The sequence below is a fragment of the Rhinatrema bivittatum genome, chromosome 5 (assembly GCF_901001135.1).
Source record: "Rhinatrema bivittatum chromosome 5, aRhiBiv1.1, whole genome shotgun sequence".
NCBI lineage: Eukaryota > Metazoa > Chordata > Amphibia > Gymnophiona > Rhinatrematidae > Rhinatrema > Rhinatrema bivittatum.
In genome coordinates this window covers 278,855,077-278,881,934 of record NC_042619.1, presented here as the reverse complement: position 1 = coordinate 278,881,934, position 26,858 = coordinate 278,855,077, and the positions used below count along the sequence as shown (strand labels likewise).

The 26,858-nt window shown below is 46.3% G+C and overlaps 1 protein-coding gene across 1 annotated transcript in view; it reads right to left on the bottom strand.

Annotated features, from left to right (window-relative positions):
* LOC115092767 (disintegrin and metalloproteinase domain-containing protein 9-like) overlaps positions 1-26,858 on the bottom strand; it is a gene marked incomplete at its 3' end in the record, with an annotated part of 1,804,538 nt that overhangs the window by 1,456,248 nt on the left and 321,432 nt on the right. Inside the window, exon 5 of the mRNA XM_029604071.1 lies at positions 12,535-12,611. Within this exon, the coding sequence (XP_029459931.1) occupies positions 12,535-12,611 (77 nt within the window). The remainder of the gene's footprint in view (positions 1-12,534; positions 12,612-26,858) is intronic.

The window sequence follows — 26,858 nt, the reverse complement described above, 5'->3', positions numbered from 1 at the left end:
AAGATCAATTGGGGCTAAGTTGTTTAAGGATTTATGTATGATGGTCATGGCTTTGTAGAGTACTCTGTATTTAATCAGAAGCCAGTGAAGTTTGAAGAGAATGGGTGTGGTGTGGTCTCTCTTATTTGCGTTGGTCAGGATCCTGGCTGTTGAGTTCAGTAACAACTGTAGAGGCTTGCTGGAGTTGGCTGGAAGACCAAGTAGCAAAGCATTACAATAATCCACTTTGGAGAGTATGATTGCTTGAAGGACAAGGCGGAAATCGTGTGAATGCAAAAGGGGTTTTAGCCTTTTCAGAACTTGTAATTTGAAAAAGCATTCTTTAGTTGTGTTATTACAAAACATTTGAGGTTCAGGTGGGTGTCCAAAAGCACACCTAGATCTCTTACGTGGGAAGTGTTTTTTATGTTGTCCAGGATAGTTGCAGGAGGATTAGGATTAGAGGTCATGTCTTTTTGTGTTTGATCAATTATAAAGTTAGATATCTCTCTAGGAATGAAGTTGTCATCATGGGAGATGATGAGGTATTCCGTTTTTTGCTTGTTGATGACCAGGTTAAGTTTGGTAAGGAGCGATCTGATTTCCTGAAAGCAATATTCCCAGAAAATTAAAGTGTTTTGAAGGGACTTCTTTATAGGGATGAGAATTTGTATGTCGTCTGCATATACAAAATGTTTGATTTTCAGTTTAGATAGCAGGAAGCAGAGGGGTAGGAGATAAATGTTGAAGAGGGTTGGGGAGAGGGAGGAACCTTGTGGAACTCCCAAATTTGAACTGATAGGCTTAGATTCTTTGTTATTAATTTTTATCTTGAATGATCTGTTGCTGAGAAATGAGCGAAACCAATCTAGGACAGTGCCTGAAATACCAATGTCGGCTAGTCGGTCTAGAAGAATTGAATGATTAACCGTATCAAAGGCCGCCGAGAGGTCGAGGAGAATGAGTAGGTGAGGTTGTCTTTTTTCTGAACTAAGGAAGACTGAATCCAAGAGAGAGATCAGAAGGGATTCTGTGTTAAAGGATTTCCGAAAACCATATTGAGATGGAGCCAGGATCTTAAAATCTTCCAAGTAGTCTGTAAGTTGTTTATTAACTACTTTCTCCATGACCTTAGCAATGAAGGGTAGGTTAGCAATGGGGCGAAAATTAGCTGGTTCATCTGTTGAAAGATCAGGTTTTTTTAGGAGAGGTTTCAAGATGGCTTGCTTGAGAGAATCTGGAACTTTACCTTGAGTTAATGAACAGTTAATGATTTTTGCGATCGGTTTTGCAATGATGTTTGGTATTGACATGAGAAGGTTTGAAGGGATGGTATCTAAAGGATGTGAAGAGGGTTTGAGTTTTTTTAGGATATTCATAATTTCAAGTGATGAGGTGGTTTCGAAAGATTCGACTGATGAGGTGGTCACGAAGGATTCTAACCTGGCATTTTGATGCTGTGATGCTGTGGTCTGTGAGCATATGTGAGCATATGTGAGCATATGTGGTCATATGGTGTTATTGCCGCTGGATGACGGCAGGTCCACTACGAAATCGGTAGTGATATGAGTACATGGTTCATCCGATGATGGTAGAGGCTGTAATAAACCCCCAAGGTCACCCAGGTGGTGGCTTTTGCTTGGCACAGACAGTGTAGGAACCCACATACGCTTGCACGTCCTTCTTCATGGTTGTCCACCAATAGTATCTTTGCAACATTGCTAAGGTATGACTCTGTCCAGGATGGCCTGCCAGAGGGGAATCGTGTGCCCATTTCAACAGTCTTTTTCTTAAACTTCTGGCCACCACCGTCTTCCCGGCAGGTACCATCTGGGTGGCTGCGAGAACCACTTTTGCAGGATCGATGATATGATGGGGGTTCATCTGGCACGTCCTGTGGTGAGAAAGAGCGCGATAGGGCATCAGCCCGGGTGTTCTTCTCTCCTGGACGGTAATTGAGAAGGAAATCGAACCTGTTGAAAAACAGAGACCATCTTGCTTAATGGTGGTTGAGTCGTTGAGCATGTCGAAGGCACTCTAGATGCTTGTGATCAGTGTATACTACTATTTGGTGTTGTGCGCCTTCTAGCCAGGGATGCCACTCTTCAAAAGCCAGTTTGATCGTGAGAAGCTCCTTGTCTCCTATCCCATAGTTTCTCTCAGCAGGCGAGAATTGCCTAGAAATTAAGGAGGAAGGATGGAGCAGATTGGATTCGCTGTACTGATGTAGACCTGCCCCCACACCAACGTCGGATGTGTCAACCTCCACGATGAAAGGACAGTGTGGGTCAGGATGGCGGAGACACGGCTTCTTTTCAAAAGCCTCTTTGAGAGTCATGAATGCTGAGATGGCTTCAGGAGACCAATTGGCAGGGTTGGCACCCTTCTTGGTCATATAGCAGTTAGAGGGACTGTCAATGATGAGTAGATATTTAATAAAGGATCGGTAGTAATTAGTGAATCCCAAGAAGTGACACAAAGCCTTCAGTCCTGTGGGTTGAGGCCATTCCCGGATACTCTCAAGTTTCTTGGGATCCATTTGAAAACCGTTCTTCGAAACGATATATCCCAGGAAAGGTACAGCTTCTTTGTGAAATTCGCACTTCTCAAGCTTTGCGTAAAGGTGGTACTCACGCAGGCATCTTAGGACTTTCTTAACATCCTCCTGATGATTTTGCAGATCCTGAGAAAAGATCAGTATATCATCAAGATATACTACAATGCATCGATACAGTAAGTCCCGTAAGATGTCGTTCATCATATTTTGAAAGACTGCAGGTGCGTTACTTAAACTGAAAGGCATGACAAGGTATTCAAAGTGTCTATCATGGGAGTTAAAAGCAGTCTTCCATTTGCTCCTTCTTGAATACGCACCAAGTTGTATGCTCCTTTTAGGTCCAATTTGGAGAATATTTTGGCCCCTTGGAGTCTATCAATCAGTTCAGATATTAAGGGCAGGGGGTACCTGTCCTTGATGGTAATCTCATTCAGACCCCTGTAATCGATGCAGGGGCGTAAGGTGCCATCCTTTTTTCCCAACAAAAAAGGAGCCTGCACCAGCAGGGGACTTGGAAGGTCTGATAAATCCTTTTTGTAGATTTTACTGTAATGAGGGTAGACATAGCTTTGGTCTCAGCTACAGAAAGTGGGTAGACTTCCTTTGGGAGGTTCAGAATTTGGCTTCAGATTTATGGCACAATCGAACTCTCTGTGTGGTGGAAGCACAGCAGCTGCTTGCTTAGAGAAAATATCCTGAAAGGAGGCATATTGTGGAGGTAAGCCAGGTAGTGATGGAGTGGTAGCATGCAGATGAGCGGTGAAACTTCAGCAAGACACTGACCATGACAGTCTGGTCCCCACCGGGACAGTTCCAAGGTAGCCCAATTAAATTGTGGCATATGGTCTTGAAGCCACGGCAGGCCCAACACCACTGGATGCATGGCTTTTTCCAACACTAGAAAGGAAATTGATTCTTAGTGTAGGGCTCCAGTGCACAGGCCAATGGCCTGAGTGGTCAATGAAACTTCTCCAGGAAGTGGTTCTCCAGATGGATGACAATAGCAGAGGCTTAGCTATTGGTGTGGGATAAATCCTCAGATGTTCAACCAAGCTCTTCAGAATAAAATTACCTTCAGCACGGAGTCAATGAGAGCGAGAGTCTGAAACACGAGACCTCCGCAAAGCAGGAATACAGGTAAAGATAATGGAGGAGTAGGAGAGGTGAGGCCCAGGAGAAGTCCTCCTGCAGATCCCAGGCCCAACAGTTTCCCGGACAAATGGTACAAGTTTGGACTGCATGACCTGATTGGCCACAATACATGTTCAGGTCCATGTGCTTGCGGTAATGTCTCTCCTTAGAGGTCAAGTGTCTTTGGCCTAGCTGCATAAGCTCTTCCTCCTCTAGAGGTGCAGATGGTAAGCTGGAAGCAATAGGCACAGATTTTGGATGGTTAGCCCCCACTGTAGACTTTCGTGGGCTCTTAGCCTCTTGAGTACGATCGTGGATATGGCTGTCAGTTCTCCCTGCTAGTTCCATCAGGGATTCAAGGGATTCAGGCAAATCACGAGCCACTAGTTCGTCCTTTATGTGAGAGTTGAGACCCTCCATGAATATGGCACGTGAGCATCCAGTGTCCCAATGTAGTTCAGATGCTAGAGTCTTAAATTCAATAGCAAAGTCTGTAAGTGGCTTGTTACCTTGCTGAAGGTTGAACAAGGTGGATCCAGCGATGGTCTGGTGAGCCGGGTCATCAAACTCAGACTTAAAACGTTGTAGAATTCCTGTTAGGTCATTCAGGATTGGATCTTCACGTTCCCATAGTCGTGAAGCCCAGGCCAGGGCTCATCCTTCAAGGAACTACAGGATGTAGATGGTCTTTGAAGCCTCAGTGGGAAAGAGGGTAGGCTGTAAAGCAAAATGCATGCTGCATTGATTGATGAACCCTCTGCACATCTTGTCTTCACCCGTGAAGCGAGTAGGTGTAGATAAAGGCACAGTGGTCTTAAGGGTTACCACTGGTGACAGCAATTCCTTCACAGGAGGAGCTGAAGAGTTCAGTTGAGCTGGTAACTGATTGAAGGCAGTAGCTAGGTTCTCCAAAGACTTTTGTTGTTCTGTAATCCGCTGGGCTAGGCCAGGGATGCCCTGCAGGGCTGCGAGCTGAGCCAAGTCTATGGAGTTAGCAATCTGTTGTGTTTGAGGCATTGTGGACCCTTGGTCGCAATGGAGATGACTCTGCCCATGGGGAGGAGCCCTGTGAGGAACCAATGAGATAGGCTGACAGTTAGAAGACACAGAATGAATAGAGACTTTATTGTACTGCTGTAAAATAGATGGTAAAGCAGGAAGGTAAGGCATTGATCCACGAAGTGCCAATATACTCAACATGCTCAGAAATATAGTCTCACCCAGATGTTCACGATAGGCAGGAGTTCGCAGTGCGGGTAAAGCCGTGGCTGGTGGGTGGAGTTGGAGCGCCGGATCATAGAGGTACTCACAGAGTGAAGGCGTCTTCCTGATGGAAGAATGGTGGGAGCGAAGGTCCGTGGTGCAGGATATGAAGTAGATAGGCCCTCAAGGAGCAAGTACCCAATGGTCCAATATCCTGGAAATTTATTTATTTATTTATTTAGTACTTTTTTATACTGACATTCATGATACAGATCATATCATATCAGTTTACAAGGAACAGGGGGATTTAACATTAACCATAACATTAACCACAACGAAGAGGCAAAAGTTACAATAAAACAAGGGTAAAGGAACTCGAAAGATGAAGAAGCTGTAGTAGATAGGAAACTCGGTAATTATAGCAAATCATTTACAATGTTTGAGATGGCATGCATTGATCAGTTACAATGTCTGAGATGGCTTCCATTAGATAGAAGGCCTTAGTACATGATCTGAGGCATAGCTGATGTAGGTCTGGGTTAGGAGAAGGCTTGTTGAAAGAGCCAGGTCTTAAGTTTTTTTCTGAATGACAACAAGCAGGGTTCCTGTCTGAGATCGGAGGGGGATAGCGTTCCAGATGGTTGATCCCGCTGTTGAGAAGGCCCGTTCTCTAGTGGTTGACAGATGGGTGGCTTTGGTAGGGTGGGCATGCAGGGATCCTTTGTAAGCTTCCCTGATAGGTCTTGAAGAGGTGTGGAGTCTGAGTGGGAGGTGCAAGTCGATGGGTACCTGGTGGTGAATGGTTTTATGAATGATGGTAAGGGATTTGTGAAGGATTCTGAAGCTTATTGGTAGCCAGTGTAGATCTCTAAGGATGGGCGTAATGTGCTCTCTTCTGTTGGTATTTGTTAGGATTCTGGCGGCTGCGTTTTGGAGCATCTGAAGAGGTTTGGTGGAGGAGGCAGGGAGACCTAGTAGAATGGAATTGCAATAGTCTATCTTGGAGAATATGATGGCCTGGAGGACAGATGTGAAGTCGTGAAGGTGTAGAAGGGGTTTAAGTCTTTTTAGCAGCTGTAGTTTATAGAAGCAGTCCTTGGTTGTGTGGTTGATGAACTTCTTTAAGTTTAGATGGTTGTCAACTATTACTCCGAGATCTCTTGCTTGTGTGATTAGCGTGTTGGGGTGGGTCAGCTGGGGGATCACTGTGTTCGGGGGATATGAGATGGAGTTCCGTTTTGGCGGAGTTAAGTACCAAGTTTAGGCTGGTGAGTAGGAGGTTGATGGCTTGGAGGTAGTTGTCCCAGAACTTGAGTGTTTTCGTAGTGTTCAGCGTAAAGGTAGTGTTTTAATTTTAGGCTTGTTAGCAGCTGGCAGAGGGGAAGGAGGTAGATGTTGAAGAGGGTGGGAGACAGGGAAGAGCCCTGGGGTACACCTAGAGAAGAATTAATGTGTGGGGACTCTTGTTATTGATTTTGACTTTATAACCTCTGCTACTGAGAAAGGAGTCGAACCTTCTGAAGGCCGTTCCTGTTATCCCAATGTCAGATAGACGATTTAGGAGGCTGGAGTGGTTCACCGTGTCGAAAGCCGTTAGCAAGAAGGAGTGTCCTTTGTCCAGTCCCATGATGAGGTGGTCCGTGAGGGAGATGAATAAAGAAATGAATAAAGAGAAAAGACTCCCGAGGAGTGGTTGTCTAGGATAGTGAGGACCCCGCAGGGAGTTGGAAGCGAGAGACCCCCGAGGAGTGGGTGTCTAGAGCTTCTCCTGGAGCGAGGCCCTTAGCGTGCAAAGAGGCGTCTAAGCATACAGCTTAGGGCAGGCAGAGTAGCGAAGCAAAGTCTTTGTTAACTCAAATTGGAAGCGGAAGCAGAGGCTAGATATACCCGGAGGTACTAATGTCACGCGGTGGGGCCACCCCCGAGGTTCCCGCCATGATGTGTATTTGAGCGTCAGAGATGTGCGCGTTCGCGCCCTAGGAGGCCACGGGAGTGACCATGGTGGATGGGGATGCCCATGCTGGTCTAGAAATGCCGAGGCCCTCGTCACTCGGCACAGGAGACAACCATCTTACTCAAAGAGAGAGAAAGAGGAGAAAAAAAGGTAAGGCAGAGTGGTCGCAACCGTCTGTGACTGACGGACGCAACAAAAACTAGGTGCCCAAAAATCAGGCGCGCAACGCACGATGCAGGAGGATGCCCAACTAAGCCCTGAAGTACATCTCTGTGCATCCAATTCGGAGCCTCTACATGCACAACTGAGTGCCTAGGTATGCATCCTTATGTGCCCAATTGAGCACCCAGCTAAGGGGCCGAAGAAAAAATAAGCATGGAAAGCGGGCGTGGAAACAATGGAAAGCAGGCGCCCGCTTTCTTAACACACGAATGGCGACTGCAAGGGGGGTGCCATGCTATATTATAATTAGGGGGTCGCGCAACCCTAGCTCCTCCTTGCTAACGCGACCCTGCCGGCATCGGTCGTCTTAATGCGGCCTGCTGAGTTTTTTTTCTTTAAACTTTTAAAAGAAGTACAGAAAAGCAGTATTTTCTGCTTTTCTGTACTTCTTTTCAATGCGCTCAGCTATTAACACCTGCTCCAGTCAGGCGTTAATAGCTGAGTGATAAATGTGCATCTGAGATGCACATTTATTTTTTTGCATTTGAGTGAATGAGTAATAGCCTCATTAACATGCATTTGCATGTGATCAGCGCTATCCCATTCACTCTGCGTCGGAAGCGCGTTAAATGGGCACTAATTCCGCAAATTGCAATTATAATTAGGGGCTCAAGCAACCCTGGCTTGGAGAAGAGAGGGCTGAGGGGGGATACGATACAGGTGTTACAAATCATGAGAGATCTAGAATGGGTAGATGAGAATCGGTTATTTACTCTTTCAGATAATAGAAAGACTAGGGGGCACTCCATGAAGTTAGCATGTGGCACATTTAAACTAATCGAAGAAAGTGTTTTTTTCACTCAACGCACAATTAAACTCTGGAATTTGTTGCCAGAGGATGTGGGTAGTGCAGTTAGTATAGCTTTGTTTAAAAAATGCTTGGATAAGTTCTTGGAGAAGAAGTCCATTACTTGCTATTAGGGATGTGCAGAGCAAAAGTTTATGTTCATAAGTCCATAAGTCGAATGGGGGTCCCATTTGCGGTCAATATGGACTTATGGAGAATTCCATAAGTTGAGTCTATGTCCATACGTGCAAATAAAAATTTAAACCCCTCACCCTCCTTAATCCCCCCCCCCCCAAGACTTACCACAACTCCCTGGTGATCCAGCGGGGAGTCAAGACGCCATTGCTGAACTCCTTTGCGAGGAGCACGTGACGTCGGCGCGACGTCGGAGTGACGTGGCGTCACGTGATTCCCCGCGGGTTCGCTCCGGGTCCCTCGTTGGGCCCAAAAGGCACTTTTGGCCAGCTTGGGGGGGTCAGGAGCCGCCACGTCGGCGCCACGTCGGAGTGACGTGCTCCTGACCCCCCCAAGCTGGCCAAAAGTGCCTTTTGGGCCCAACGAGGGTTCTGGGAGCGAACCCGAGGGGAATCACGTGACGTCGGCGCCACGTCGGAGTGATGTGGCGTCACGTGATTCCCCGCGGGTTCGCTCCGGGTCCCCTCGTTGGGCCCAAAAGGAACTTTTGGCCAGCTTGGGGGGGTCAGGAGCCGCCACGTCGGCGCCACGTCGGAAGGTGACGTGCTCCTGACCCCCCCAAGCTGGCCAAAAGTGCCTTTTGGGCCCAACGAGGTCTGGGAGCGAACCCAGACGGGAATCACATGACGTCGGCGCCACGTCGGAGTGACTCGGCGTCACGTGATTCTCCGCGGGTCCGCTCCCGGAACCCTCGTTGGGCCCAAAAGGCACTTTTGGCCAGCTTGGAGGGGTCAGGAGGCCCTCCCAAGCTGGCCAAAAGTGCCGTTTGGGTCCAACGAGGGTCCGGGAGCGGAACCGTGATGGACCACGTGACGTCGGCGTCACGTCGGAGTGACGCGGGCCGTCACGTGATTCCCACGCGTCCGCTCCCGGACCCTCACGGAACTTTTGGCCAGCATGGGGAGTTTTGGTAAGTCTTGGGGGGGGGGATTAAGGAGGGTGAGGGGTTTAAATTTTTATTTAGATCAACAATCGCGATTTCCAACGTATTCAACATAGCTATGTTGAATACGTTGGAAATCCGATCGTTTACGCCTCATCATTTTTTTAAGTTAAAAAAAAAAAAAAGTTGTGTTTTCCATTTAAGTTCAAAACGAATGCACACCCCTACTTGCTATTAATTACTGTATTTGCCGGCGCATAGGATGCAGTCGCTTATAAGACGCACCCCCTTTTCTCTACATATTTTTAAGGGAAAAAAATAATTTTCTATATAATTTTGGGGCACTAAATCAGTGTCTGGTGGGGGGAGTGTTGCGGTGGCGTCGTTGAACAATTCTGCAAGTCCTATGTGCCGGCAATCATCCGACCGGAAGTGTCGTGGTGGCGTCGGGGAACGAGGGTGCGCCGCCCGATTTGGGGAGTGATTCTGCAGGTCCTGGCGCCGGTAATCAAAATTACCGGTGTATAGGACCTGTAGAATCGCTTCCTGATTGGCCGACTCCACAGCCACCGCCATCCGGCTGAAGCCCCCTTCGTCTCCCCTTCCCCCCCGATCACGGGAAGAGCCCGCATTACTATCCTCCTGGGCCCTGCATCTCTCTGCATTAGGTAATTAGGTAATCAAAAAAAGGTAATTAAAATTAACAGTGTCTGGTGTGTGGGGGGAGTGATGCGCATAGGACGCACTTCTTATTTTTCCCCTATTTTGAGGGGAAAAAGTGTGTCCTATGCGCCGGCAAATATGGTAAGTTGACTAAGAAAATAGCCACTGCTATTACTTGCAACAGTAACATGGAACAGACTTAGTTTTTGGGTATTTGCCAGGTTCTTGTGGCCTGGATTGGCCACTGTTGGAAACAGGATGCTGGGCCAGTATGGCAGTATGGCATGTTCTTATGTTCTTATGCATTAGAGGGTGGATTAGCGCATATTTAACCCACATCCTACTGCGCGCACTGTATTGCATCGGCCCCTAAGTGCACAACTGGGTGCACAGCTGGGTGTACAAGTGCAAACCGAAATACCTGACGAGGGCAGCCTTACTCGCAAAAAAAAAAGCATGCAAATGCTGCAGTGGCCTACCACACGGCGAAAAATCTAAGCCTGAGAGCAGGGCCTAGTCCAGAAGGTTGCTCAACCTGCCAAGCTGCCCGAGTCCCCCAAGCTCCCCCAGAGGCGGGAATGGACATCAGATCAGCACCCTGAGCACGGAGACCGGAAGGGAGAGGAATCCCTAAAATCAACACCCCCTCCTTTTATTTTCATTTTTTTTTTTAATACTCTTTACCCGAGCTCAGCCTGCCTGGCCAAGTACAGAGTCCATCTCCAGCTGTGTGGGAAGGGGGCATACACCTTCACCATTGTGCTCGGCTTCCTGCACCAGCTTTTTTTTTGTTTTGTTTTTTTTTAAACAGCTAAGTCCACACTGGCAAAAAACAGCTGCCGGACCAAGCCACTCACCTGAGGGAAGAATTTGAAGAAATCACCTCTGGAAACTCGAATGAAGGAAAGACAAGAAAGTTTGCTTACCATAAACGGTGTTTCCGTAGATAGCAGGATGAATTAGCCATGCTGAGTTGAGTTGCTCGTGGCATCGATGCGCCGTGAGATGCACCGTGAGCTGTGCTGTGCGTCGATGCGCCGTGCGCCGATGCGCCATGGGATGCGCCATGCTTCGTGTGACTGCTCCTTTTACTTTTTCTGTGCTCCAAGTGCTTCGGCGTCGAGGAGCGGGAACGAGAGGGCACAGAGCCCTGTGCCCCCAACGGCGCAGCTGACTTATCCCCTGAGGGAGTCGAGGCCTCGACCTCTGTTTCTAGCCTTGGTGGTGGCACCGACCTGGCCGAGTCCCCTTCCAGCGAATTCTATCTTCTTGGTGGCTTCTTCTTTATTTTCTTCGCTGGGCCTGGCGAAGAATGAGGGGAATGTAGGCGCGCGATTTTCTCGTTGCGCTGTTTTCGGGCCCGGGGCGACATCCGACCACAGTCCCTGCATGAGGCTGTGTCATGCTCCAGGCCCAAGCAAATGTAGCAATAATTATGTCCATCAGTGATGGACATAATTTTGCCACATTGGCAATATTTAAAGCCCGATGGCTTCGGAGCCATCGCTAAATTTTCAACTCGAAAAATCGAAGAAAAATCAAAAAATTTGAAAAAGTGAAGAGACGAGGAGAGGAGAAAAACAGCCCGCGTGTAGTCCTGCTCGCGGAAAAAAAGAAACTGAGGTAAATCGGACAATTGCGCAGGAACCTCACCGAGCAGCCGCCTGCCGGTCATGCGACGATCTCCCAGACAGCATGGCTAATTCAGCCTGCTATCGCTAGGAAACATAAGTATCAGCACAGGACAGCGGGACAATGAACGTCTTTCTTCGTTTCTCCTTCTATAAAAAATTGTTTAGGGCAATCTCCTATAGGGAGATGCACGTCCACCATCCACTGGAGTTGGAGAATACTGGTGGGCTGCCTACGCAGGGGTATATGTACCGTGATGACAGCTTTGCTCCTTCTCCATTTGCTGGTAGAGGTGCATAAACCACTGGTTGGGGATCCACCTATCCGAATGCTAAGAAATTACTATCTGCTTGCCCACTGAGAAAATATCTAAAGATATGAGTAAAACAAATACCAAATGAACTAAAAGGGGTTCTTGCTGGTCTACTGATAGATCTATATGAAGATTATATAAATTAGTATGATCTTACTTTGTATAGGCCAGTTATAGCAACTCTGGACATTGAATGCCACAAACAGGTCAGGTGTTTAGGATATCCACAATAAATATGTATAATATATATCTGCATACCATGGAGGCCATGAATGAAAATCTCTCATATATATTTATTGTGGAAATCCCCCAAAATCTGACAAGGTCAATATTCAGCCACTGTGTGGCTCAGCAAATTAGACGAATAAACTTTTCTAGCTGCATTTAAAAAAGGTTTGGACAAGTTCCTGGAGAAAAAGTCCATTAACTATTATTAAGGTGGAGTTGCAGAAATCTACTGCTTATTCCTGGGATAAGGAGCATGGAATCTATCTAAACTTCGGGATCCTGCCAGATACTTGTGACCTGAATTGGCCACTGCTGGAAACAGGATACTGGACTCGAGGGACCTTTGGTCTGACCCAGTATGGCCAAGCTTTTATTCTTAATTTAGCCCATATATTCAGTGGTGTAGCCATGCAGCTGAATCTATTTGGCTATCTTAAAGTTAGCAAGATAAGTTTGTTCCACTAATTTAGGGCAACCCTAAGGGCAATCTGAATATCGGAGTTAGCCAAATAACTTATTCTGGCTAACCTTTCTCCTCCCCATTACGCCCCCGGAACACCCCTAACAACTTGGAAAAGTACCCAAATCTTCATTTAGTCAGATAACTTATAGATATTCAGCTAAATGCTTTTGAATATGGACCTTGACATGTTTAAGGCACTCAGCAATCAAAGCTCTGGTAAAGACAAATATCCAAAATTCCTATCTCCTTTCTATTGAAACACCTCATTATAGAATGGTTTGCAGTCTGTACTAAATACATTCTAAGTAAAGAAAATTGCAATACCTGAGCCCATCGCAGGTAGAGAGTGCCACAGTTGAATATTCGATTCCTTCCATAAAACCTTGATAATAGCAATCATTCTGAAAAATAATTATTTATGGTTTTATTTTAATTTAACAAAACAAACATAACCTACTTTTGGTTTTCATGGATATTTTTTAATTGAAAATATATTTGACATTAAGTGATACTGCACAATTATGAGTTTGATATACTGTTTCCTCACATGTCACTTGTAAACCGATGTGATGCTCTGGGCACATCAATATAGAAAAACCTTTAAATAAATAAATAAAAAAAAGATATTTCAAACAGCAGCAAGAGAAAATTCTGGGGTGTAAAAAGGATCACAATTTATCTGGCTAAATACCGATTTTTGAATAGTTTTAGCCATTTAGCCAGCTCAATAAGAGTAGCTAAAATTAGCTGGATAACTTTGAGGTGTTCCAGGATAGAGTTAAGTTAGCCGCATAAGTTATCTGTCTAAGGGGGTCATTTATCAAAATGCGCTAAGGCATTTCCGCATGCGAAAAGCCCCATTAACGCATGCGATAGGCCCTTACCGCATGTAAAAACGTGGTCCCTTGTGAAGATTTGATGACCTTCGGAGTGAGGAAACTCCCATTAATGCATGCGAAAAGCCCCGTTAACACATGCGATAGGCCCTTGTGAGGATTTGATGACGCATGCGATAGGCCCTTGTGAGGATTTGATGACCTTCGGAGTGAGGAAACTCACTCCAAGATGAGATTTGGGCAATGTTCTCTCCACCTAGCTTGATGGACTCTCTACCTGGGTAACATCAACCTAGGTGGAGAGAACATTGTACAAATCTCATTTTGGGTGAGTTTCCTCACTCCGAAAGTCATCAAATCTTCACAAGGGACCACTGTTCTGTTTGTACGTCTCACTTTGAATGTCAAAGTGGCCCCTAACCCCCTACACTAATACCTAAACCTCACCTCGAGCTACTAGGTGGGCCTACCATAGGGATACAAATACCTATCTAGGGAGATGACATTATGGCCAGTCTCTCTCTCTCTCTCTCTCTCTCTCTCACTCACTCACTCACTCACATTCCCCCCCCAGTGGTTGTATGCAGGACATGTAACAGGTCTGGCACCTATTGCAAAGCCTGACAATGTTATCACAATTTGCACTAACTTAGCTCTTCACATTGGTAATTAGCACAAATTGCAATAAACCACACCCCTTTTCCTATCGCATGCAATACTTACTGCATTTTGATAAATCTAGGCCTAACTCTGATATTCAGAATTAGCCAGATAAATTATTTGGCTCTGGTCATTCTTCAGGAAAATCATAAAGTTAGCCAGATAAACTTATCCGGCTAACTTTAAGCTAGTCAGGTATATGCCATGGAATATCCCACTAAAGTTAGGGCATCATTCACTAAGCTATGATAAGCAATTAAAATGCAAAAAAACAGTGTCTATGAGGTGTAAAAAGCTGTTTATCAAGTGATAATCACATATTGTGCAATGATTTCATTAAAAAAAAAATCACACAATATTTAAATTAGTTGTTTTACATGCATTTGCATGCATAAAATTTACTAATGCATGAAATCAGGTTAACCAGGTTAATTAATTTGCATAGGTAATCATATGTAAATAAATTAACATGGCTGGCCAAAGCAGCATTATTTCCCAGAAAGGAGTTATAGCTTACTTTCCATTGGAGCATCAGAATGTCTTAAATCCTCCTTCCAATGTGCTAAAATCCCCCCAGAGATCTGGGTAGGCTCCTATGAAACCCCCACTCCACCCCCACCACCTGTTGACATAGCTGAAAAGAAAAAAGTTTAAAAAATATTCCAAGTGTCCCATGGTGTTGCCACTCTCCCTTCCCACACCCCTCCTCCTTCATTAAGCCCAACTCAATCTCCCAGTCTCCCCTTTCTTAGCACCTAGTCACTGATTGTTTAGAAGGCCTCCTTCTCTCCAGACTGCTCTCCCCCCACCCCTGTTTAGAAGGCCTCTTTCTCTCCGGACTGCTCTCCCCCCACCCCTGGATCCCTCCTTACCAAGAAAAGTCTCCCTGGTAATCTAGCGGTGGCTTAGAGTGCCTCCTAGGCTCCAGTCCAGTCAACATCATTTTTTAAAATGGTGCCAATTGGTCTTTACCCCTAATATCATGTGATAGAGTGTATTATGCTAGAGTGTATTATGCTAGAGGAGCAGGGAGGGCCATTAGTCAACTAGGGACTAGGTGTCATGTAAGGGGGGAGAGCCAGGGGGCTACTACTGACGAGATAGGGGGTTTGGATCAGGAGGGAGGTTGGCTTGGGGGAGGGGGGAGTTCTTACTTGAAGGGGGAGGGACATCACCGCATGACACTGTAAGCATTTTTAATTTGTTTTTCTTTTCAGCTGCCTTAATAGACAGCTGGGGGGTTGGGTAGGGGTCTACCCAGACCAACAAGAGGGATTTTGGCACTTTGAGAAGGGAAGCTTTCTGGGTCGCTTTGCCCTTTAAGGTGATGGCTGCCCCAGATGAAAGAAGCCACTATCAATCGTTTTTTCATGTTTCCCCACGATATTTTCTCTCATGGAAATATTTTGTGAGAAAAAATATCACAGGGAAACTGTCACATTTTCCAAAGGAGCAGCCAAATATCACAGGAATATCCCCATGATATTTTTCCCCTCCCACAATAAAATAGCAACTCTGCTTACAGTAAACAGAGTTTTCAATAGACAGCAGGATGAATTAGCCATTACATGTGGGTGATGTCTTCTGGTAGCACTGAAATAGTAGAGCTTTGAGATCTACTAAGCATATGTGGGAATTTCCATGTTGGCATTGCCTCATGAGCCTCCTCAGTTAGGACCAAAGCTAAATCTAACTGTGTAATAGACTCTCCAAGGAGGAGTACAGGTATTCAATATCTAATTCATCCTGCCATATACAGAAAATATTATTTATGGTATGCCAACTTGCTTTTTCCATCAATAAGCATGCTAAATTAACCATTACATGTGAGGAGTCACAAGCTAATGGTTGCAACAGAACATTTACTTAGTAAGCAACCCGAGGAGAGTAGACTAGAAAAAACTAATTATGCAAAACTATCTGTCCAAATTAATTGACAGCTCTTGAGGGGCTATCCAGACAGTAGTGGACATAAAAGATGTGAAGTTTGTGAAGATGTGAAGTTTGTGAAGATGTGAAGATGTGATGTGAAGTTATGCCTTTGCCTTCATTAGGCTTTATATATTGTATCTATGTTATAATCCCCATATATTTATTTCCAAGTTATTTCTTCCTGTTCATTGTAAGACAATTACTTGTCACTGTTAAAGTTTAAAATGTAAACCGAATTGATCAGTAATTCTGTTATTGGAAAGTCGGTATAGAAAAGCTATAAATACATAAATAAATAAATAAGTTGCAGCTTTACAGAAATCCTCAATGTGTACTTCATAAAGATAAGTTATAGTGGAGGCCATAGCTCTAAGTTGATGAGCTTTAACTGAATCTGTGAGTTCTAGTCATGCTCAGTGATATTAAGGTTGGATGTATACAGCCAACCGATTAAATAAGGTTTGTTTGGCAAACACAACTCCCAGATGGCTCAGGTCAAAAGATATGAAAAGCTGCTGAGGTTGAGTTCTTCTTTTATAAAATGCCACAGCCCATTTGCAGTCTAACGTGTGAAGGGCTTTCTCGCCATCTTGAGCATGCAGTCTTGGTAAAAATATAGGATGAAAGAAAAGAAATAGATGCCTGTAGTCTTAAAACAATCCTTTATTGCAGTGGAGACACAAGGGTAGCCCGACTCTGGCCGAGTTTCGCCGTTTCAAAACGGCTGCCTCAGGGGCTTACAATATAATGTGATCCCGATAGCAGAACTCCACTAGCAAAGGCCTTTGCTAGTGGAGTTCTGCTATCGGGAATGCTTCAAGACGCAACATAAGAGATCATACAGCTCTTTATATGATCACATTATATTCTTAGTCCATATATAACTAATGAATTCAAGAAGATTATTGTAAGCCCCTGAGGCAGCCGTTTTGAAACGGCGAAACTCGGCCAGAGTCGGGCTACCCTTGTGTCTCCACTGCAATAAAGGATTGTTTTAAGACTACAGGCATCTATTTCTTTTCTTTCATCCTGACGGCTATTATAGATCGCCTTCCTTCGTGCTTTTTGGTAAAAATATAGGCAGCACAATGGATTGATTTGATGTGAAAAGTGAACACCACCTTTGCAGAAACTTGGGATAAGTTAGAAGAACCATCCTCTTAGGAAAGAACTGCAGATAAAGAGAATAGTGACCAAGATGGAGTTCACTGACCCTTCTTACAGAAGTGATGGCAATGAGAAAAAACAACTTCAAAGTAAAAAATGTTAGCAAAGCCGAATCCAGAGGTTCAGATGGAGGCCTCACTACTTGTGAAAGTATGACATTAAGGTCCCATGATACAGGAGGTTTCTCAACCAGGGGTTTGACATGCAACAGTCTTTTCATGAATCACGAGATGATCGGATGAGCATATTTATTTATTTAACAATATTTATTCAGTGCTTTCTTGACAAAAATCTCCCATCACAAAAATAATTTCAAGCAACAAAACCATTTAAAACAAATATAACATATAATCAATAAGCCTGGAATCAAACCATACCTTCAAATATTTATCAGTAGATATCAGTTTACTGTCCACCATGTTAAGGTAGGCTGCTGTGGCACCAAGGTGCACTCACTTGAAAATGTGGCAAGAGTTGGAAAGATGAAAGAGTTGGAAAGATGATGAACGGGTCTAGAACAGGTAGATGTGAATCGGTTATTTACTCTTTCGGATAGTAGAAAGACTAGGGGGCACTCCATGAAGTTAGCATGGGGCACATTTAAAACTAATCGGAGAAAGTTATTTTTTACTCAATGCACAATTAAACTCTGGAATTTGTTGCCAGAGGATGTGGTTAGTGCAGTTAGTATAGCGGTGTTTAAAAAAGGATTGGATAAGTTCTTGGAGGAGAAGTCCATTACCTGCTATTAAGTTCACTTAGAGAATAGCCACTGCCATTAGCAATGGTAACATGGAGTAGACTTAGTTTTTGGGTACTTGCCAGGATCTTATATTGGAAACAGGATGCTGGGCTTGATGGACCCTTGGTCTGACCCAGTATGGCATTTTCTTATGTTCTTATGTTCTTATGAAGGAACTGAAATAGACGTTGCAGCTGACATGAGAAAGGGTCAAATGCCTTTTCCAGACACCATTTAGAATATCTACTTCACTTGAAGGTATAGTTGCAACGAGTTGATAGTTTTCTAGATGAGACTAGGAAATAAATAATCTGTAGGTAGGTCAAGATCTGCTATCAAGTGCTTAACCACTCGTGCGGATGAAATATTCTGCTGAGTCAATCTGAAGATCCCTGTGAGATAGGAGGCCTGCAGCCATGTCTGATTTTTCTCTGTCCAAATCCAGATCTGGAGCACCTGCTGGCATAGGGACGATGATTCTGTTCCCTCATTGTTAACATAAAACATGGCCACCTGGTTGTCTCTCTGAATGAGGATGTTCTTGTCTTTAATCAAGTGTATGAAGAACTGCACAGTTTGAGCAGATTGACCAACTTTCCTTGGAAGACCAAATGCCCTGGGTTCAATAGAAGCCAATGCACTTCCCACCCCTTTGAGGAAGCATCCAATATTAATGTTATTCAGTATGAGGAAGAATGGAGAGGCACACCCCCTCAAAGAACATGAGGTTGTCACCACCATTGCAGCTCCTGAGCCATCTCTTGGGAAATTTGTACCACTCGGGAGAGGGGCTATGTCAACTGATTCCAACGTAGACCCCATTGAAGGCAATGAATGTACATGTGAGTTAGGGGAATAACTTGTATGACAGCTGTCATATGTCCAATACAACTATGAGAGACTTCACTGTCATTCGCTATGATGAGTACAATTTGTGAATCAATGACAGCAGAGTGGATGCTTGAGCTGAGGGAAGAAATGCTCTCACTTGTACACAGTTTATCCAAGTCCTAATAAATTTTAGTCTTTGGACTGGCACCAAATTTAACTTCTCAAAGTTGATCGGAAAACCTAAACTCTGCAAGAAGATGAATGTCCCGTGCACAGCATCAAGTACAGATTCCCGAGAACAAGCTGTGATTAACCAGTCATCCAGATAAGAGAAGATTTGGATTCCCAGACATTGTAGATAAGCTGCTACCACTGCCAGACATTTGGTAAACACTCTTTGGGCAGGTGAGACACTGAATGTGATCACTCTGTACTGGCAACGGGTCGAATCCACTGTCAATCAAATGTAATACCTACAGTCAAACTGGGATCCAAGATGGCTGCTACCGAGCAGGACACGTGAGCACGGCGTCTTTACCTTTTTCTTCTGAGACAACTTACTGCTGCGATGCCACATTCAGCCCAAAAGCATCAGATTAAGGAATGGACCTACCCCATGGTCCCCTCGGATCCCCCCCTTTTGGGTCCTATGGTCGCCCACGTTCAGCGGAGCAACCATCGGCAGGATTGCTTTTGGAGGTGGAGACGAGACTTACCTCACCATCCTCCCCTCCGGACTTGTCAACTTCGCTTTCCCCAATCCTCAGGGTTCTTCTGATGAATCCAGCCGACTCCAGGATCCTGGAAGCTCTGTTGGGAGGGGCCTCTGCCGAAGCTGATGAGGCCATGCAACCTGTTGTGAAGACTGGACTTCGAGTATTGGAGAGGAAACTGGAATAGACCCCAATAGGGGCATTGTCAGCTCACCTGAAGGAGGTGTATCAACTCCAGAGGAGCTAATCTTTACTCCTGTTCTGACTCCCCTGCAGAAAAGCAGTGTCCCACTGTTGGTAAGACCCTCAGAGAGTACTCTTGACTCTATTTGGGAGGCTATAGTAAATCCTGGATCTGCAATATCTTTACAATTGAATCCCATCATGGATATTTATTTATTTATTTTATTTATTTAAAAGTTTTTCTATACCGTCATTAAGTTATTTACCATCATAACGGTTTACAATAGGGCACGTATAGCAATAGATCGTACTTTACAGAAAGGGTGCCAATAGTATCTGGTAACAAATAACATTAAGTACTATATGGTTTAAGACATATTATGAAAAATAATTACAAGTTAATAGAAAGTTCTATTGTGTCATCTCAAAAGGAATGTATAGAACGTAAACAAAAATAGTCAAGCCTTAAAAGCAACTCAGAATTTTTTAATAAGGGAAAATCAACAGCTGCATTATAATGTGGAGAATTTGGAAGATATTATACGTGGTTGGAATGTCCGCTTTATTAATTTTCCTAAACTTCCTCATGTTTCAGCGAAAGATAAACTTAGAAGATACTTAATGGAACATCATAAAGTGCCGGAAGCAGCAGTCCCTCCTCTAGCTAAGCTGTAGTATTTAAGTCCGTTAAAAAGAAGGAAAATCAAGTGGGGGCACAATCTGTGGATTGTTTACCTTCTAATATAGATCTGACAATATTATTATGTTGTGCTGGGAGTGGACCCTTGGCCTGGTGCAGGATTGGTACGGCCCTCCGATTGGACCCGGAGAGCGCCTGCCACCAGGAGATGGAGCACAGGAGGAGACAGAGGCTAGCTGGAGCTTCGCCAATAGCAACCCGAGGTTCCCTCAGGTTGAGCCCTTGGTTACCCGGGCCACCTAGTCTTAGGTGGGCCTCGCAGGGTCTCCTAGAGAGAAAGTTCAAGGGTGTGCCCACACGGACAAGGTTGCATTGTCTGTGTGCAAATAGGAAAGTCCAGAGGTCGCAGGAGACCAAAAGAGAGTGTCCGAGTGAATGGCGAGGATCAAGGCCAGAGTAGTAGTCCAGAGATGTCAGCCAAAGCAGGGGCGGTAATAGAGGTCAGTCCAGGCGTAGTCAGGTCAGGCAAAGGTCAATTTCCAGGCGGCAATGAAGAATGGTCAGGTCACAGGCAGAGGTCAGGTCAGACAGCGGTCAAGAGTAGTCGGAGTTCCAGGCAGAGGTCAATACCGTGAGATCAGTCCAAAAGGTACCACCAGGAATGGAGAGACAAAGAAACAGGAGACACTGGAACTGGAGACATAGGAGACGCTGGAACTGGAGACACTGAAAGAGAGACTGGAACAGGAGACACAGGAGCAAGAGACTGGAATGCGGAAGGCAAACTAGAGACATCGGAGTGTACGACCCGATTGCCAAGGCGAGGATGTGGTGTCAGACCACTTCCTTTAATACAGCCATCAATCAGGGCGCACCGCAGAGGTGGGATCCGTCCCTGGCCCTTTAAGAGGCTGTACAATCTGCGCGCATGCTCCTAGGGGTGGGGCCAATGCCACAGAGGATGCCAAGCCCTGCCGTGAGGCCTGGACAAGAGACTGAGCGCAGGGGAGTGGGGGACACCGTAAAGCAACTGCGGCAGGGGAGCAGGAGAGCCTAGAACTCGTGGATGGGAGAGAAAGGTGAGCAGGCCTGGCTGCAGAGTAGATGCAACCGGGAAGCGCAACAGTACCCCTGCTTCTAGGCTTACTCCTTACCTGCCTTGGCTTGTCAGGATGGGATCTGTGGAACTCCTTGAGGAAGTCTTTGTCATAGATATGGAGGGAGGGCTCCCAGGAGTTCTCTTCCAGACTGAAGCCCTCCCATGACAAAAGGTATTCCCACTGACCTCTTCTACGCCGAACGTCCAGAACCTCCTTTACCTGGAGGATGTTCTCAGGTTCTGCTTCTAGTTGAGTGGGAGCAGGAGGCCTTCGAGAGGGCCAAGACAACACCAATGGTTTCAGCAGGGAGACATGGAAGGTGTTGTGGATGCCCATGGTTGCCAGGAATCGCAGTTGATAGGTCACAGCACCAATGCGTTGAATTATAGGAAATGGTCCTATAAACCTGGGGGCAAGTCGCTGAAAAGGGAGTCTCAGCCTAATGTGCTTGGTGCTTAGCCAGACCTTCTGGCCTGACTGGAACAAGGGTGCGGTGCGACGATGAGCATCAGCTGAGAGCTTAGCTCGCTCGGAGGCCTGGCCCAGCCTTTCCTTGACTTGGTTCCATAAGCATCTTATCATCTGGGACGTTGACTGAGCTGCAGGTGAAGGCACTGAACGTGATACTGGTAGAGGCAGATGTGGCTGGCGACCAAATACCACGGAGAAGGGTGATACATCAGTGGTGGAGGCGACATGAGTAATGTGGGATATCTCAGCCCAGGGTAATAGATTGGCCCAGTCATCCTGCTGGTTATTAACGTAAGAATGTAAGAAGGTTTTTAAGGACCTGTTTGTTCTCTCTGCTTGGCTGTTCGCCTGGGGGTGATAGGCCAACATCAGACTCAAGGCAATTTTGAATTTTTTACACAAGGATTTCCAAAACTTGGCGGCAAACTATGGACCTTGGTCCGAGATGATCTCTTTGGGTAGCCCATGTAGTCAAAAGACGTGTTTGAGGAAGAGTTTAGACAGCTCAGGAGCTGAGGGAAGTCTCTGGAGTGGGATGAAGTGACCCATTTTCGAAAATCGGTCAATAAACACCCAGATGACCATGTGGCCTTTGGATGGAGGTAGATCTGTGATGAAGTCGGTGGAGATGCTAGACCAAAGTTCCGTTGGTGCTGGGAGAGGCTGGAGGAGTCCCCATGGATGGCCAGTCGGAGTCTTCTGTTGCGCACATATGGAACAAGAGTCCACATAGCTGCGGCAGTCCTTGACCATGTTAGGCCACCAATAATACCTTCTTAGCATTTCCAGGGTTCAGGCCTGGCCGGGGTGGCCGGCCAACTTTGAATCATTAGCCCAGTGAAGGACGTGTTCTCGGAGACGATGTGGAACCACAGGCTTTCCAGCTGGCACAGTGTTGGTGACTGTGAGGTTTATACAGGCTGGGTCGATAATGAGCCTGGGAGTGTCTGGTGTGTCCTCTGGTTCAAGAGAGTGCGAGAGAGCATCTGCTCAAGGGTTCTTGGCTGCAGGATGATAACAAAGTTCAAAATTAAATCGTTCAAAGAACAATGCCCAGCGGGTTTGTCTGGGGTTCAATATCTGGGCTTCCTTCAAGAGTTTAATATTCTTGTGATCTGTGAAGATCGTGAATTTATGCTATGCTCCTTCTAACCAGGGGCACCACTCTTGAAGAGCCACGGTGTCCAATCGTGTAGTTTTGTTCTGCTGGGGAAAATTTGTGAGACTAGAATGAGCAAGGTATTAAGGCTCCCTTGGAGTAATACTGGCTCAGAACTGCCTCTGCCCCAATGGTTGAAGCATCGACTTTGATGATGAAGGGGTAATTAGGATCTGGGTGACATAGACAAGGTCATGTGCAGAAGGCCTCTTTCAAGGCGTGGAAGGCAGATTGAGCTTTGGAACTCTAAACTTGGTGGTTGCTACCTTTCCTGGTCATGGCGGTGAGTGGGCAGCTAGTGTGGAGTAGTTGGTGATGAAGTTCCTGTAATAGTTGGAGAATCCAAGGAACCTTTGCAGGGCGTGGAGATCTACTGGTTGAGGCCAATCTCGGATTCCTTGGAGTTTTTCAGGAACCATGGTAAAACTACGATTGGAGATAATGTAGCCCAAAAACATTTTTCTAGTTTCGCATAGAGACGGTGGAGAACTGTTCGAACATGTGATCGGTGGGATTTCAGGTCCTTGGAGAAGATCAGTATATTGTCTAGATATACCACGACAAATGAGTACAGTAAGTCCCGGAAGATCTCATTCATCAAGCGTTGAAAGATTGCAGGAGCATTGCAAAGGCCGAAGGGCATCACTATGTACTCGTAGTGGCCGTCCCTAGTATTTAAAGCGGTTTTTCAGATATCCTGTGACTGGATCTTTACGAGATTGTATGCCCCTCGGAGATCGAGCTTCGTAAAGATCTGGGCTCCTTGGAGGTGATCAAAGAGTTCGCTGATGAGTAGCAGAGGATAGCGATCCTTGCGGGTTACGGTGTTTAGCCCACAGTAGTCGATGAAAGGACGCAAACTGCCATCTTTTTTCTTTACGAAGAAGAATCCGGCTCCGGCTGGGGAATCGGAGGGTCGTACGAATCCCTTATCTAGGTTCTCTTTCACGTACTCAGACATTGCTTTAGTCTCTGGTAGTGAGAGAGGGTAGGTCCTGCCCTTGGGAGGCGTGATACCTGGTCTGAGCTCAATGGGACAATTAAACTCTGGGACTGGAGGCAGGATGTCAGCATTCTGTTTAGAGAATACATCTTGGAAGTCTTCATACGGAGCAGGTAACCCGGTCAGGGTTGTAGAGTTCAGAACTGTGACAGCTGGAGGCACTTGACGCAGGCAGCGGTTTTGGCACTGGGAACCCCACTGAATTAACTGTAGGGTTTGCCAGTCGAAGTGAGGCCCATGCACTTGGAGCCATGTAAGTCCAAGGATTACTGGGTATGTAGAGAGCTTCAGGACATATAGCGAGATCTCTTCTTCATGGAGGGTTCCCATGGAGAGTCGGAAGGCTGCGGTACAATGGGTGATATGACTAGGAAGATGCTCTCCTTGGATGCAAGCAATGTGGAGGGGAATGTCCAAAGGTTGGAGTGGGATCTGGAGCAGTTTGACGATGTCATCCAGAATGAAGTTGTCACTCGTCCCGGTATCCACAAGAGCGGTTGTGGCAAAGGACCGTGCCTCTCTGGAGAGAGACACAGGAAGTAGTAGTTGAGGGCCAGTAACAGTAGCACCCAAGCTCGGGACCCCCGCTGGGCTCAGGCTCTGAAGTTTCCCGGACAAATTGGACAGGCTCGTAGGAGAAGTCCAGAACGGCCAAAGTACAGGCACAGACCTCCTTCTTATGTCAAAGGCGTTCTTCGGGAGACAAGCACCAGCAGTTAATCTGCATTGGCTCTTCGGATGATGGAGGAGGCACTGGTAAGGCCTTTAACTGAGGGCTGGTAGCACGAACTGGGCTTAAGGCAGAAGGCCGAGAGACTTTTGCCTCCTGATGACGTTGTCGTTGGCGGTGAATGATCTTGCCAACCAAGGAGATGATGTCATCTAGAGATGTGGGAATCTCGCAAGCAGCCAGCTCGTCCTTGAGAGCAGGAGATAAGCTGTCCAGATAGATTGCCCATAGGCAGTCCTCTTGCCATCCCAGTTCTGTGGCTAGTGTCCTGAATTCTACCATGAATTCAGTGAGCAAATGTGAGCCTTGACGGAGATGAAGAAGCTGGTGACTGGCAACCACATGTCAGCCAGGGACCTGGAAGGTCTGTTTGAACATGGAGATGAAGTGGGAAAGATGACGGAGGACGTCATCTGAACGTTGCCAGAGTGGAGAAGCCCATGCCAGGGCCTTCCCTTCAAGGCGTGTGAGGATAAAGATGATCTTGCTATTTTCGCTTGGAAACAATTCAGGCTGTAGTGTGAATTGCATGAAGCATTGGTTCAGGAAAGCTCAACAGAGGTGTGGATCCCCATTGAAACGGGGTGTAGCAGGAAGGGCCAGAGATGCCCGTGAAGGTGTGGGTTGAGCCCCACCCCTTGAGTTGGCCTGAAGAGAATCCTTGAGTTGAGACCATAGTCCCTCCACAGACGAAGTCAATGCTTCTAAGGTTCGCTGTTGTTTTCGGACACGAGCAGCTAGGCCAGGGATGGCCTGCAAGGCGGGAGACTCCACCGAGCCCATGGCCTTGGCAACCTCTTGCGCTGGGAGTGGACCCTTGGCCTGGTTCAAGACTGGTTCGGCCCTCCAGTCGGACCTAGAGAGCACCTGCCACCAGGAGCAGAGCACAGGAGGAGACAGAGGCTAGCTGGAGCTTCGCCAATAGCAACACAGAGTTCCCTCAGGTTGAACCCTTGGTTACCCGGGCCGCCTGGTCTTAGGTGGGCCTCGCAGGGGCTCCTAGAGAGAAAGTTCAAGGGTGTGCCCACACATACAAAGGTGCACGGTCGGTGTACAAACAGGGAAGTCCAGAGGTCGCAGGAGGCCAAAAGAGAGTGTCTGAGTGTATGGCGAGGATCAAGGCCAGAGTAGTAGTCCAGAGATGTCAGCCAAAGCAGGGTCGGTTACAGAGGTCAGTCCAGGCATAGTCAGGTCAGGCAAAGGTCAAGTTCCAGGCAGCATTGAAGAATGGTCAGGTCACAGGCAGAGGTCAGGTCAGGCAGCAATCAAGAGTAATCGGAGTTCCAGGAAGAGATCAGGTCAGGCAGTGGTCAAGAGTAATTGGAGTTCCAAGCAGAGGTCAGTACTGTGAGATCAGGCAGAAGGGTACTACCAGGAATGGAGAGACGAAGAAACAGGAGATGCTGGAACAGGAGATAAAGGAGACGCTGGAACTGGAGACGCTGAAACAGAGAGACTGGAACAGGAGACACTGGAGCAGGACACTGGAATGCGGAAGGCAAACTAGAGACACCGGAGTGTATGACCCGATTGCTAAGGTGAGGAAGTGGTGTCAGACCACATTCTTTAGTACAGCCATCAATCAGGGCGTGCCACAGAGATGGGATCTGCCCCAGGCCCTTTAAGAGGCTGGGCAGTCCACGCACGCGCACGCGCCTAGGGCCGGAACCAATGCCACGAAGGATGCCGAGCCCTGCCGTGAGGCCTGGACACGAGACTGAGCGCAGGGGAGCAGGGGACGCCGCAAAACGACTGCGGCAGGGGAACAGGAGAACCCAGAGTTTGTGGACGGGAAAGAAAAGTGAGCAGGCCTGGCTGCGGCGCGCAACATATTAGAGACTTCAGATTCTGCCCTTGCACAAGCAGCCACTTTGATGGCTACATTTGTCTTTGAATTTGATAAAGACTTTTTATTCTGAGACATTACTTTAAAAATCGCCTTGAGCCTTTTCTTCAGTGTACAGTGAGGTTGTTTTTTAACGTCTCGTGACGTACTCAGAAGAAGCGACATCAGTTCCTCTTGATGAGACCAAGTGTCCTTCAGATTCGTGTAACATTTCTTTCAAAAATCCCAAGCAAATGCTTGGTTAGATACAAGGGACTATCTTATGTTTTATTTGCCCCTTCACGATTAACATTTTCTTGATAATAAACCTGTGTGGAGTCTAGGAATTCAGATTAACATAAGAGCATGCCATATTGGGTCAGACCAAGGGTCCATCAAGCCCAGCAACCTGTCTCTAACAGTGGCTAATCCAGGCCATAGGAACCTGGTAAGAACCCAAAAACTAAGTCTATCCCATGCTACTGATGCTAGTAATAGCAGTGGCTATTTTCTAGGGATGTGAATCGTTTTTTGACGATTTAAAATATCGTCCGATATATTTTAAATCGTCAAAAATCGTTAGAGGCTATATTTAATAGGAATTCCCCCGATTTATCGTCAAAAATCGTAAATCGGGGGAAGGGGAGGGGAAGGGG